This window comes from Amborella trichopoda, chromosome 3, assembly GCF_054954075.1.
Source record: "Amborella trichopoda isolate Santa Cruz 75 chromosome 3, AtrichopodaSantaCruz75HAP2 v2.0, whole genome shotgun sequence".
Lineage (NCBI taxonomy): Eukaryota > Viridiplantae > Streptophyta > Magnoliopsida > Amborellales > Amborellaceae > Amborella > Amborella trichopoda.
In genome coordinates, this window is record NC_142338.1 from 18303419 (window position 1) to 18317882 (window position 14464).

Genomic DNA, 14464 nt, shown 5'->3' on the forward strand with positions numbered 1-14464 from the left:
GTGGCTCTTAGAGAGATTAAAACTCCCTAAAAACCTCGAATATGTGATTTAGCTGGTATTAGAGGGGATGTGGCCGCATGCACTTGGTGTCTGAGAGAGATGATAAGGCATTTGGAGGGGGTGAAAAACAAGAAATAGGAGGTGAGAAAAAGACATGATGAACTTCTAAGGAGTGTAGGTATTTTTGGAGTTCAAGAAGAGGAAGAAGACATTTATATTGAGGTTGGATCTTCTAGTCGGCCAAAAACAAGAGGGTCTATGGATCTTTCTTCCCCCGCCCTAATCTTGAGCTACTACCACAAGAAAAGGGTAAAAAAAGTTTAGAGACCCATTTTAAGAAAGAAGATAGAGATACAATATGTGGGGAGGTGGTTGTTCCAAGTAGGCATTTTTTTTAATGTTGCTAACTTCAGTAGCTTCCAGGCTATGTTGGAAGCAATGGGCTAGTTTGGAGCAGGGTTGAAGGCTCCATCTATTTATTAGCTTAAAGGGCCACTACTTAAGAAAGACGTGGAGCTAACAAATAAATATTTGAAGACCCACAGGGATGCGTGGGGTGTATATGGTTGTATTGGTCATGGCTTGAAGATGTATTGGTCATGGCCTGAAGATGTATTGGTCACAAGAAAGACTGACTTATAGAGCTACATAAATAATCCCTTATTATTTACGCAAAAATAAATAAATCCATTGTTAACGGCGGGGGGCGCTTGCTAAAGGATCCCTGGTAAATGGCACTTGCAGACCGCAGGGCCAATCAGCTGACCTTGATTCCTATACTTTAAGAGTTCTGATATTTGAACAGGAGGAACCCCGGTATATGACAGACTTAAACTTCGATTCCTTAATCAAGGGAACTCGTACTAGCTCTACTTACAACCTCATTTTTTGTATATTGGAGCTTAGATTTCTGCTAGTCAAAACATCGAACCCAATTACATCAGATCTCTCTCCCATAAACCTAAGAATCTCGCTTCTTGTGTTGTTCATTGTATGGATGCCGATCCCAACACCAGGGAGCTTCCACTATAATGCGGTTCGGTGAATTCCGAACCGATCCCACTCCCACCTCCAACAACTATGGGCGTGGAGGAGTGAGAGAGACTCCAATTGTGTGTAATGAGAAAGGGGGTTCACCTCCCTATATAAGGCTCAACACCCATGTATGCCTATCCAATGATTCACATTGAGTAATAGGAATTTAGGAAATATGTGAGGTGAGAGAAATAAATTTGAGCCATCCATCCCACAAATCAGCCATCATGATTTAGGGAGGCATATTATGAACTTTATCCCCTTAATATTTGACCCATATACACTTATAGTCTAATTAGTATTAGCCCTAAAACCTTCTAGAACTTCCTTTTTTATCTAACTAATCTTAAAAAAAAAACAAATTAATTAACGCAACATTTAATTCAAAAGAGGAGAGGGGCATGCCTTCCCTATGGGTGACATGTGGGTCCTATGGGCCCAACGCCCCAGCCATGGGGTGTGGCGCACATGTGTGGCTGGATCCAAGGGCCCCACATGTGCCACTACACTTTTCCATATTTTCAGAATTACCCTTTCTAAGGAATTTACAGCAAAAATTAATTTTAAAAATTCTGAAAAAAATTCTAAAATTCACAGAAACAATTCTAATATTGAAAATAAAAAAAATAGAATTGGACTGACACGAGTGAGTCAAAACAAGTGACTATAGGGGCTCTCCGCCCTACCTCGAGAGTACGATGCACAATTGTCTTTTCAAACCGACTCAACGAAATTGATGATCCACAGTTTCATGCAGGGACTCATAATTGGTTATTCAAAGCTCACCAATAAACAATGGATCCACGATCTCGAAATATGCGGATTATAGGTCTCCCCCCCGCCCCCCCCATAAGAGCAAGCCAAGCACATATTACTGTAGTGCATAGGGAACTTTCTTTATGCGCATGTACACGTATCCTTTTTTAGGGTTGCTTCCCAGTAAGGTGGTTGTCATATGTGTATATTGTGCGATAGTTTGTCAAGGATTTAGCCCTCGCACTCACAGGACTACATCCACACAGAGGAGACTGCACAACTTTCCTAGCTTATAAACCATCCCTGGGCATCTCTCCGACCTCAATAAGGGAGTGCCGCATGCCTAGGGGTAAGGGTTTTGGACAAGACAAGAGCTATAAGCCGCTTAAGCCTTGGTCAGTCAAACAACACACATTCCCATTGAAACATATAATCCATTATAAATTCCTTTTTACATGCTAACACGACTTTTAAAGGCCACAAACCCCAACATGTTTTTTGTCCTCTCAAAGGGGGTATAATATTTTGTCCTGGGCACATGTGGGCCACACATTTGACCCAAATGTAACCACATTTTTTGCAAAGAGGTGTAGTGAGCCCCACTGGCCATGAAGGCCCACATGGAACTAAAATAAGGAGAATGATGTGGGCTCCACTGGTCATGGGCCCCACATCAACAAGCCTCTCCTAATTCTATTTTTGAGTTTATTGTTTAATGGGCTCCGATGGGACAAGGGAACCACACAATATTTACATTCTCTTGTTTGTTTTAGAATGTTATTAAAATCCTCTAAAGATTTGATAGGGTAACATGAGTTCTTCTTTCAGTAGGGTTGTTCTTTAAAAGAAAGGATTAGCTTTCTAGAAGTTTTTAGGATTTTATATTGGTATCCTTTATGAATTGGAATGTACAGCTGTTTGGAATAATAAGGGCAACTAGGAACAATGGGGCAATTGTCATTCTTAGATCATGATGGCTGGTTTGAGAATAAAGGAGTAAGATTAAAATCCTCCTATTAGATGTTAAAATCCTCTCCTTCAGTAACTCTTTAACTTTTGGACTAAGATTAAAATCCTCCTATTAGATGTTAAAATCCTCTCCTTCGGTAACTCTTTAACTCTTGGACAAGGATATAATAGGACTTGGCCTACTCTCCCATTGGGTTAAATAAGAATGATTTGGAGGGCTAGGATATGACTAAAAAGAAGGTTCTCCTAGGGTTCCTCATGAGAGAGAGAGAGAGAGAGAGAGAGAGAGAGAGAGAGAGAGAGAGAGAGAGAGAGAGGAGAGCTTTCTCCTTGGGTTTCATGTGAAAGAGAAAAAGATCTTTCACAATGGTCTACACATCAAGCAAAAGGGCCTTCTAGGGCAGCACATGGTAAAGAAAAGGGGGCTACTGAAGGCATCTCAGAGCAGGATGAGATGAATGCAGTGAAACCATGGGCATCAACGTGGAAGACGTGCATCATGGGGCCGGTACCTGACAAGAAAAGGGAAGACTTTTTTGTAGCATCCACATGAATGTGAAAGAGTACCATAGTTTTAAAAAGCGCTAGGCGGGTCTTAGGTGTCCTGGGGGGTCCAGGCCGCCCAACGCCTAGGCGAGCGCCCAGAACCTGGGCGGTCCAGTTGAATCCAAAAAGGATTCTACAGTTATATATTTTATAAAATATACGAATTAGGTATTTAGGGCATATCAAAATTCAAAGTATATTACACATTAGCGCACACTCCATAAGTATAATCATAAGTCGGTCTATATCCAATTGAAACTTAAAATTTACCAACCAAATTACCAAACCAAAGTTACCAAATACCAAACCAGTGGAACTACAAATCCACTATCCACAAGACCACAATACACAACCAAGAGGAAGAAAACAAAAATGAAAGTAATACAAGAATCTTCAATAGTTCAATCAATGTTCAAAGTTTAATCATTATTCAACATTAATCATTCATCATCAGAAAAAGTAGGGTCAGCTGCATTTGCATCATATGCATCGCCATCGGAGTCGTCACCCTCCTCGACATATTGGTCGTCCTCCTACGTCTCTTCTGAAGCATCCATGACCATGTCTCATGTCAATCCTTCATGCCCCTCGATCTCATCATCATCAACTAACCACTCCATAGCATTGTCCATATTTTTTGATCTAATGGGTCTCTCTTATCTCTCTTAGCAAACCTGTCCTTCAAGAATCGATTATACTTGACATAGACTACGTCATTGAGCCTCTTTGACGCAAGCCTGTTCCTTCTCTTTGTATGAATCTAACAAAATCAAATGACATTAATTAAACGCTATGGTTCATGTATTATTAATACAATTATATAAATTACCCTTATGGCCTTACCCCTTCAAAAGTACTTCAATTGTGCTTACAACCGGATGAGAAAATGGTTAGGTTTAAGATCCGAATGGCTAATTTTTGTAAATTTGGAGAACTACACCCATGTTGGCTCTACCAATTGGCTGCAAAGATATAGAATAAAATCATAAATAAATAATAGAATTATAAAAATGAAACTTGATTACTTGAACTTGATGAACTTAAGAATATTATTACTACTTGGATCAATTTTGGTCCTTTGCCTCATCGCCATTGGGCTCCCAAAAGACTTTAATGAGCACTTGTAATTTATCAGCTCATCAGCGCATATTATATCCTGGATACCAGGATCAGGGACTAGCACATCTACACACTTATTAAATCCAGTCATAATTGTGTCATTTGTTTGTATATCCTTGTCAAGATAAAAAAAATCTGGGTTCAAATAATAACGAGTTGCATGCAATGGCCGATGTAGCTGCCTATCCTACTTCTCATCAATAATCTCCCAAACAAGCTTGTAGTGGTTCTTATCATCATCAAAATTTTGGGCAATCTCTCTTTTGCATTTCTCCATAGCCTCATATATATAGCCCATAGAAGCCTTGTGACTATCAATCATGCGAAGGACTTTGACAAGAGGAAAAAGTACCTTAAGAGCGCCCTTCACCCCTCGCTAAAAAGCCTTAGAAAGGATAATATCTCTCACCTTCTTCCCAACCTGATCCTTGGACCACTTGCATGCTCTCTAGTCATCCGAGGCAAACATTTGCCTCAACTGCACTCTCCTCAAATGTATGCTATCTAGGAATTAGTACTAGGTCGCAAATCTCGTGACCTTAGGCCCCACAATCTCTTTCTTCTTTGTAAATCTACGCATCATGCAGAGGGTGAGATGGTGACTATAAATGAAATTTGTAACTGACTTTGCCTTCTTCGGTGCACTTGATATCTTGGTTAAACCACCAAGAGCCTCAAGCATGAGGTCTATACAATGTGCTGCACATGGTGTCCAAAAGATTCTAGGATAAGCTATGCACAACAAATTAGTTGCAGCAACATTAGAAGTAGCATTGTTTGTAGCAACTTGTACAACAAGATGCTGCCCAACCTCCTTGATTCCCTTTTCTATAAATTGGAATATGTAATGGATATCATGGATATGATCAGAGGCATCAATAGACCTAAAAAAACAGTCCCTAAAGGACAATTCACAAGCAAATTCATCTGACATCTTCTCTTCCTATCACTCTAAGCATCAATCGTAATAGTAACCCCATATTGAGCCCATGCATTCTTCTTAACTTCTACAACTTCCTTCGTGACACTTACCTCTTTTTTCAAAAGAGGCTCTGAAGCTCATATGGGGTTGGGGGTTTCATCCCAGGCCCAAATTGAGCAATTGCCTCTACTGCGGCATAGAAGTTGCTTAGGCGAGAGGTATTGAAAGGGATGTCCGCCTCATAAAACCATGTAGCAATATAATAAGCAGCTCTATCTCTCTCTTCCTTCTTCATTTTATTTTCAATGGTGGTTTGTTTGTTTGTTTTCTCTCCTGCAACCTCGAGGTCAGACAGAGGCAAAAAACTATCCATAGGGCCTCGAACCTGAGGCTTCTTACTCCCAGAACCAGAAGCAATTACAACTCCCTTTCCCTTCCCCCTAATAATGGATTGTTCTACCTCTTGACATCCCTCCCTAATCCCATCCTCATCACTATCATTATCATCATAATTGACCCGAACCCCAGACCTAATCTCTGCTATGGAGGCAAATCTCTCATCTTTTTTCATTTTTACCATACTAAAAAAATTGGTTATTTCCTCTTTAACAGCTTCATGAGTCTTTTTATATGGGGCAACATCCCCCCTGATAGCGGCAAGATGTTTCTTGAACCAGTTTATGCCCCCTTTTGTATTCTTTTCACAAAACTTGCATCTTATGCAATTTTTATCATTAGGATCTGGGTTGTAGCCATATTTCCAACCGGGATCATCACTCCTATTAGATCCAGAAGAAGACATCTCAAAATAATACAACTTATACAAGCAATAAAAAAAATCACTTACTTTGATTGCTCAATCTCCAAACTTCCACCTTATAGATGCTTCTAAGGAATCAAAATCTTCTAAAACACCCCCCAATAGATTTATAAATATCAAAAATTAAATCTAATATCAATGGGTGATGTTTTGATCAATTTCTTATAACTTTGAGAAACCCTTCGATCTGAAAAAAATCACAAAAAACTAGTTTTTTGGGGGGCTTTCTCTTTCTAAAATAGGCTCTAATGAGTTTTAGGTTTCAAATGAACCTAAAACCCCCATTTTTGACCCCTTAGTATAAAAACAAATGGACAAAAATAGACCCCACCGAAAGTGTTTTCCTCCTCTGGGTGGGGCGCTGGACTTGGGCGGCTGCCTAGGCGGTTTCCTGGGAACCTAGGCGGGTGCCCAGAAACCTCCGCTTTTTTTGGGCGCCTAGCCCTGGACGATGCGCCCAGGCCCCAAGATCTGCCTAGGCGGCCGCCCAGGCAGTGGGCAGTTCGCATTTTTAAACACTGAAGAGTACCTCCATGCCATCTAGATTAGCGAGAAGATAGAGTAGTTTTCTTTGAGGGCCATTCATGTGGGAGAAAGAGGGAGAAAAGACTCTCTAGGGCTGCTACAAGTTCAAGATAGAGAAAGATGTTTATCTAGAGTCTTCTACATGTGCAAGAAAGAGAGACGCTCTCTATGGGCTGCCCCCTGGAAAACTGAGGGGCTTCTTACGGGTTGCTGCACGTGTAAACAGGGACTGAACAAGTGAGAGATCAATAAAGAGAAGACACTAGAAAACAGAGAACCTTAGAAGGGAAACCTCTGAGAGAGAGAAAAGGAGCTTTCTTTCCTATTATCATGTCTTGAGTTCTTGGGATGATTTATGTTTCCCCAAAAAGAGCTGAGAAAGGACTTTGCCTTCAGTTTGGAGTGAACCCACTCTTAGGATGTAATCCTAAGAAACTCTCATATTATGACTTCTTGCTGCTTTTCTTTTTGTTTCTGCAGGCATTTTTTTTGAGCAAGTGTTGATGAATGTAATTAAAAGCATGGTGAAATTACATGAGTGAAGTATCTCTAGACATTTGCAAAAGTTGACATAAGCTTGGTGGGAACCCTTTACAGTGGTAGAAAAGCACACAACTCTAGGGAACACAGCTCAAAAAGTGCTATAATGGTCCCGTTCAGTTAGCTTCATTTTTAGCGAGGTTATCAGCTCTGTTGTTTGTCTCATGCCACATATGCTGAAAGGAGGCATGAGTAGACCTGTATAAACTCAAAAATGGGGTCAAAGATCTGTTTTAGTCGGCATGGGCAGATTCAGGCTCTTGATGCTGGACAGATGGCATAGAATCGCCCTCCAAGACTAAGAAGGGGATCCACTTCGTTGAAGCTTTTGATACCTTGAGTAGTGCGATGGCCTTAGCTGTTGTAGAGTCAATGTGGCTAGTAAATCCTGAATAAGAGAGTAGTGTATTTCCTTCATGATCTCTGAAGAGGCCACCATAACCTGCCGGACCCATGTTGCCGAGAGAGAAGCCATTGAAGTTGAGCTTGACGTGCCCTTGTTCCAGTGATGCCTTGGTGAATGTGGCCACAACAAGGTATTGGGGGTGATCTTTGTTTTGCACTTGTAAAATGGCTGTATCTATATAAGTGAGAAAATATGATGCAACTGAAAGGAGTAGCTATGCGGAATTCAAGGGAGTAAAATAAAAAATTTTCTTCTATTTTTTTATTAATGTATCGAAATTCCACTTACAAGTGCAACAAAACAATGCTGTAAACAAGAAATAAAATCCCAAGTATAACTTGGGATCTTTCCTTTTATTGTCGAATAGAATAGACAATCCAGGAAAAAAGCTTTCACTATAAATTTTAGTACAAATAATGTTCCTGGAAAATCAAAAAAACAAGCAAAGAATGACTGAAAAATAAAAACAAACAGCTGGGAAGACTTACTTGAATTTGCCGTTGGCCACCTCCTTAGGACTTACTAAACCCCACACATGATTCCTAACTGATGGCGCACTCTGTTCCTATTGGCTTTGCTGAATTTTCGAGTTCGGAAGCTTCCTTAGGGAATACCTTTTTGGATCTAGGGTTTTGGGACAATAAGCAAGCTCAGGGTTTCTAGATCCCTTTTTAGACCTTGCAAAGGGCATGCCTTGTAAGGTACCTCCCTTGGTCTTACTTTGGGCTGGGCGTGGCGCTCTATGTTATCTTTGGGTGGCGTGCCGCCCTTAGTATCCTAGGGTGGTACATACCAGCCTTTGGTGACTAGACAACAGAGAGAGATAGAGAGTGGCACATGGAGGAGAGAGAAGGAAGAGAGCAAGAGAGGCTAGAATATGATGTAGAGAATGAGGGAATCCCCCTCCTTATATAGGTCTTAAGGGCCCTTGGTGTGCCTATCCATATTGTGAATCATCATGCCCAATAGAATTTTAGAAAATTTGTAAAGTCAGATAGGATTAAATCTGAGCTATCCATTCCATGAATCGGCCATCATGATTTAGGGAGGAGTTTAGGAACCTTATTCTTTGAATCTTTGATCTATATCCACTTCTAGTCAAACTAGGATACAAAGAAGCAAAACCTAATCTTCTAGAACTCCCATATCTCTCACAAAGATTGTAGAAATTCAAAAGATAAAAGATTTGAAAGATAAAAGATTTGGTCAAAAACAAAATATTCTTTTAACTCCCTCAAAATAAAGACTTAATGCCTGTATGGGCTCAACACCCCACATGTGTGAGGGTGGTGCACGTGTGGGCTGGATCCCAAGGCTCACACATGTCTTGCCTTGCCCCTCCACAAATTAGAAATTTCTACAATGCCCTTTTAAGAGATTTTATTACTAAAAATCATTTTAAAACTGTGAAAAAAATTGTAAAATTCACAGAAACATCTCTTACATTAACAAGAAGATATCTTGAAGTTAGGAAACGGGCTAGGTCAAGACGGTAGAGGCTAGGTTTTCGTAGCCCAACGTCTCAAGTTCCATTCCTATGTAACCTTGTCAAAAAGAAAAAATAAAAAATAAAAAATTTTGAAGTGGATTGGCACTAATGGGTCAAGATAAGTGTCGGTCAGGGCACTCCACCCGCCCCAATAACCGTGATCCTCGACTATCTTCTCAAACAACCTAACCGGACCCATGACTCATAGTCTTATGCAGGGGATCAAGATCGGCTCATCAAAGCTAGCCAATAAACAGTAGAACTAGAGTTCCAGAATCAGGATCACAGGTTCCCCCCTCAAGTGCAAGTCATAAGCACATATCACTATAGTGCGAGGGGGAGACTTTATATGCACATGTACTTGTATTCAATTTTCAGGATTGCTTCCCGGTATGCGGCTGTCATGTGTACATGCTGTGCGGAAGTTTGTTGAGGATTTAACCCTTGCTCTCATAAGTGTACATCCGTACACAGGAGACCATGAAGCTCTCCTGACCTAAAAATCATCCCTGGGCATCTCTCTGACCTCAACTAGAGATGACGCTCTCAACCCTCTTCGATAGTTCCACGTGCTCAGGGGTAAAGGTTTTAGATATGATTAGGCCCTCAATCAATGCACATACTCCCACTAAAGTGTAAAATCCACTATAATTCGTATTGACATCCTTCATGGCCTTTAAAGGCCACAAACCTCAACAAGAATAATTTTTGTATTTCTATACCTGGCAAGCACCACTATAGCTACTCACAAAATGGTTACAACTTTGTACTTTTAGTATAAAGTGAGGCTATTTCCGTATGGTTGAGATTTGATGAGTTAATCTTTATGGAGTTTTTCTTGGTCACTGCAGCAAATGTCTCCTGATTGTATTGTACCTTTGAATATGATCAAGTTATCATAAATTTGTATGAACTGCTTGCTACTACGCGTGCCTTGTACCTCTGAATATACCTTTTTCGTTTTAAATTTTATAGTTTCACGCATTTACACTAAGCGGGCATTCTCTTACTGGTAGAAGAATATCGTGTTTGGTTTTCCTCAATTCGGCTGCTTGGATTTGAGAGGCCATGTAGGAATTGTGGATGTATCATACATGCTGATTTAGGTTGTGTTATGAAATATGATATTGGCTGGAGCTTGCTGCTTATGGATGCTTCTTAGAAATGTTTGTATTGGATGTAGGATTCTTGCATATGTTTGTGGTGGTTGTAGGATTCTTACAAATGTTTGTATCAGGTGTAGGATTCTATTGATTTTTGCATAGAAGTTTGGAGGTTGTGTGTGTGTGCGCTTGTGTGTGCTCCATGCACGTGTGTGCACGTGGGCTACTTCATTTGCATCTCGTTTAACTGTTGGGAAATTATGCAATAGTTGCACAGGTAGCCCTTTGGTTCGTCATTATCAAATAAATGAATGGTCTGAGATGGTGAGTGTGGGACCCACCAGAGTGCAACGTGACCCCAATGTTGGATTTCTCCAAGGTTTAAAAAAACACTAGGTGGCCCTAGGCGGCCTGCCTGGCGCCCAGAACCTCGGGCGCCCTGTGTTTCAATAAGTTTAGAGATTGATTTCTTTATTTTTTTCACTTTGGAGGTTAAAAAATAAAACCCATATACAAACTTGGGGGTCAAAATGACCCCCTTTGCCCTTTTGGGTGAATTTAAAAATTGAAAAACGCCATAAGGCCTTGGGCGCTGCCTAGCTCGCCTGGGCGCTCACTCAGTTACAACTGCCGGTGTAGGGCTGCCTGGGTCGAGGCGTTTAGTTTTTTTGTTCAGGCCACCTAGGCGGGCGCCTAGGTGCCGGGCAGACCGTTTTTTGAAACCTTGGATTTCTCTTTCCTCCACTGTAACGATGGGTTGGATGGTGATGACCAGAAGTCTCTTGTTTTTTTCATAATCTCAGGATTATGGTATGCTTTTCCAGGCTTAGTTTATGTATATGTACGTGTTTGGAAGCCCTCCCTCTCTCTCTCTCTCTCTCTGCATATATTTGCATGGACAAATGTTACTTCATGTGGTTTGATCTGTTTTGTGTACTCTCCCCTCAGCATTTATTGCGAAACCAATCTCCACCATAATGCATGGTGCAGGTGGTAGCAGTGAACCTGAAGGACGGCCGGAGGCTCCCGGCAGACATGGTGGTGGTGGGCATTGGCATCCGCCCCAACACCATGCTCTTTGAGGGTCAGCTCACAATAGATGAGAAAAATGGCGGGATCAAAGTTGACGCCAAGATGCAAACTAGCAACCGAAGCGTGTACGCTGTTGGTGATGTCGCCTCCTTTCCCCTCCCTCTTCTTGGCAGCAGGAACCGCCGCCTCGAGCATGTTGACTGTGCACGCAAGTCTGCCATTCATGTTGTTTCTTCCATAATGGACCCCAAGGACACTGGAAATTTCGATTACCTGCCTTTCTTCTATTCTAGGGTCTTCACTCTCTCTTGGCAATTTTATGGGGACAATGCAGGTGAGCTTCTGTCCCCTGAGCTTCAGCTTAGTGGCATATGTATTAGTTTTGGTGAGGTAAATCAAGTGTTCATACCCTTGAAGTTTGTGCTGAAAGACTAAGTATGCTGACCGACTTTTTCTTTTTCTAATGCAGGTGAGGTTGTGCATTTTGGAGATCTTTCTTCTTTTCAAGGGCCATTTGGGGCATATTGGGTTAATGGGAAGGGTCAGATAGTGGGGGCTTTTCTTGAGGGAGGGAGCAAGGATGAGTATGAGGCCATAGCTAGGATTTGTAGAGTGCAGCCAGTTGTGGGGGACAGGCTTGATCTGGCGAGTCGCGGGTTGGAGTTTGCGGTGTCAGGCGATTACGGGCCCCCACTTTCAGCGGGAGATGATATGGGGTTGGTTGTGGAGAGGCAATTGTATGCATGGCATGCGGCAGCCGGGGTGTTGGTGGCATTCTCGATTTCAGCCTTCGCATATTGGTATGGGAGGCGGAGACGAAGGTGGTGAGAGGCGTTGCTGCCTGAAGACCAGCAGCCAATGTATTGTAGACGAGCTTTTACTCACTGTCTGCATTGTTTGTAGCATATGATGTTGAAACATTGCATACATGATGATTGGACTGCTCCCCTTAGATAAAAATGAATATTGAGGGAAATTACAAGGGTGCCTCTGATTTTCAGAAATTTGACTGGCTGCCATTTTGCTGTCTCCTCCCCTGCCAACTCTCGCATCATATTGTTTTTAGCATTTGATATTGCAGCATTACAAAGTTCTCTCTGGCCTCTCTCTCTCTCTCTCTCTCTCTCTCTCTCTCATTTGCATACTCTCCCCCATATTGTCACTACTAGTTGATATTGCAGCATTACAAAGTTGTATATATGATTGAACTAGACCCAGTTATAAGATGAAAATAATGACGTAGGAAACCCGAGTATGTCCCTGTTTTTGAGGAAGTTGGTCTCGTCTGTTTTTCCTTATTTTTTACTCTCGAGTTATACTATTTTTTACTGTCTCCTCTCTCTTATGAAGTTCAGGAAATTCTAGCATTACAAAGTGGTATAAGTATGAACTACTTAACAGAATAAGATGAAAATGGATCCGTGGGAAACTTCAAGGATGTTCCTGATATTAAGGAAGTTGGTATGTTGTACTCAATTTATCATTTTTACTCTCTCTCGGAGGCACTGTTTGCTTTCCTAGTCAAATTGTAATTGTAATTGTAATTTGGGCCTATTTGAAAATTTCTCCCCTGCCCTTAACCTGAAAAGATGTTTGATTTGCAAATTTGAAATGATTTTTAACGGCTCCTAGCCACCACTCCAATACCACCAACACCACCTAGCCACAGCTACACCACCACCACTGTCGCCAGCCGCAATGCAGGCCCACTGCCTACCCCTGCCACCACCACTCCACTATCACCTCCATGCCACCATTACAACCAGCCTTCTCTACTACCTCTGCACCACCACTATGCAGCTGCCGCCACAACCACAACAGCATAGCTGCCGTAACAACCACAACCACCACTCTTACCATCACCAGTCCACCACCATTGCCTCCCTGCTGCCACCACCACCACCATTATCATCACCACTCTAACACCACCTCGCTGTCACTGCCACTACCTACCATCATTCTCTACCAACACTGCATCACTGCTCACTCGCTACCACCACCACTCTACTGCCTGCCCCCTACCACCTCCACTGCCATCTCCATAGCCACCACTACCACCACGACAACACCAGCACTACTTGCTCCTGTATAACCACCACCATCATCGCATTGCCACCGCCTACAATGTTACACTATGCCACCACCATCACATTATCTCCAGCATTACAATCACACCATATAATAATAATTTATAATTCAAAATGTAAATCAACCACTTACAGAGACCAACTGACAGCAACATTTGGTCAATTGCAAATTGAAAAACAAAACATTATCTAAAAAAGTTTCAATCAAACAGTCCCTCGGTTGTTGGTGCTTTTAGCACATGCTGCAACATATGTTTTATCAGAATGCGAAAAATTGCCCATCCTACTCAGAAATGCCCAAGTCGGATTAGGATCGGGGATACCCAATAGAACCCCTGGGTAAGCAAAAACATGCTTTTATAGCTTGTTTTGTCTTCTTTGATCAAATAATTCGATCGCAACATACTTGAACCCTCGTCTTGATGGATTGTTTTCACAAGTCAATCTTAGCCCTGAGACAAAAAAGCAATTTTTTTTGGATTAAAACTTGCTTTGGACAAAATTGTCATCAAAATCTCATCAGTTTTTAGCCTCAAAGCCCCGATTCAATTTCTTTTTATTTATTTATTCTCAACTCAACCATATCATATTTTAAATTGATTATTTTGGAGTCCTATAATCGATGCCTAACATAATTTGTTGAATCAAATCACCAGTTGGGAATGACCTAGCCTCAAGAATTTCAGCTCTTTTGAGTCCTGAGCTCAAATGCGTTGATTTTTTGTGTTTTTCTCCACAATGAGTGTCCCTAGAAGGGGTTAGATTCAATCTACAACATGATATTTTATTTTTAAATAAATTTTTATTTCAACGTTTTTAGCTGTTTTCTATTTTTCGTAAGAAAGGCTCTAATCAAAAGCTGCCTTTTTTTTTTTGTAAGTATTACGTTTAATTTATTGGGGTTCTTGAAAGAGAATACATTATGGATGATTTCGATAATTTTTTGTTTGTTTTTCTCTGATTTCAAAAGAATTTGATTTTTTTGCTTGGTCTTTTATCAGGATAATTATAGTCTATTTACTATGAGCCCTCATGTTGTTATGAAGAAATTTAGAGGAGAATGTTTTTTTGGAAAACTCACCACACCATAGAGAAGGTTGTGTTCTTTTATATTT

General features: G+C 41.2%; 1 protein-coding gene across 4 annotated transcripts in view; it reads left to right on the top strand.

Moving 5' to 3' along the window:
* The window catches only part of MDAR4 (monodehydroascorbate reductase 4), a 37350-nt gene extending 24985 nt beyond the window's left edge, over positions 1 to 12365 (top strand). For all 4 annotated transcript variants that reach the window (XM_088860307.1, XM_088860305.1, XM_088860308.1 and 1 more), the window contains 2 exons: positions 11221 to 11596; positions 11732 to 12365. In XM_088860307.1, coding sequence (XP_088716433.1) covers positions 11221 to 11596; positions 11732 to 12090 — 735 coding nt within the window. In that variant the 3' untranslated portion in view covers positions 12091 to 12365. The remainder of the gene's footprint in view (positions 1 to 11220; positions 11597 to 11731) is intronic.
* The last annotated feature ends 2099 nt before the right edge of the window (positions 12366 to 14464 follow it).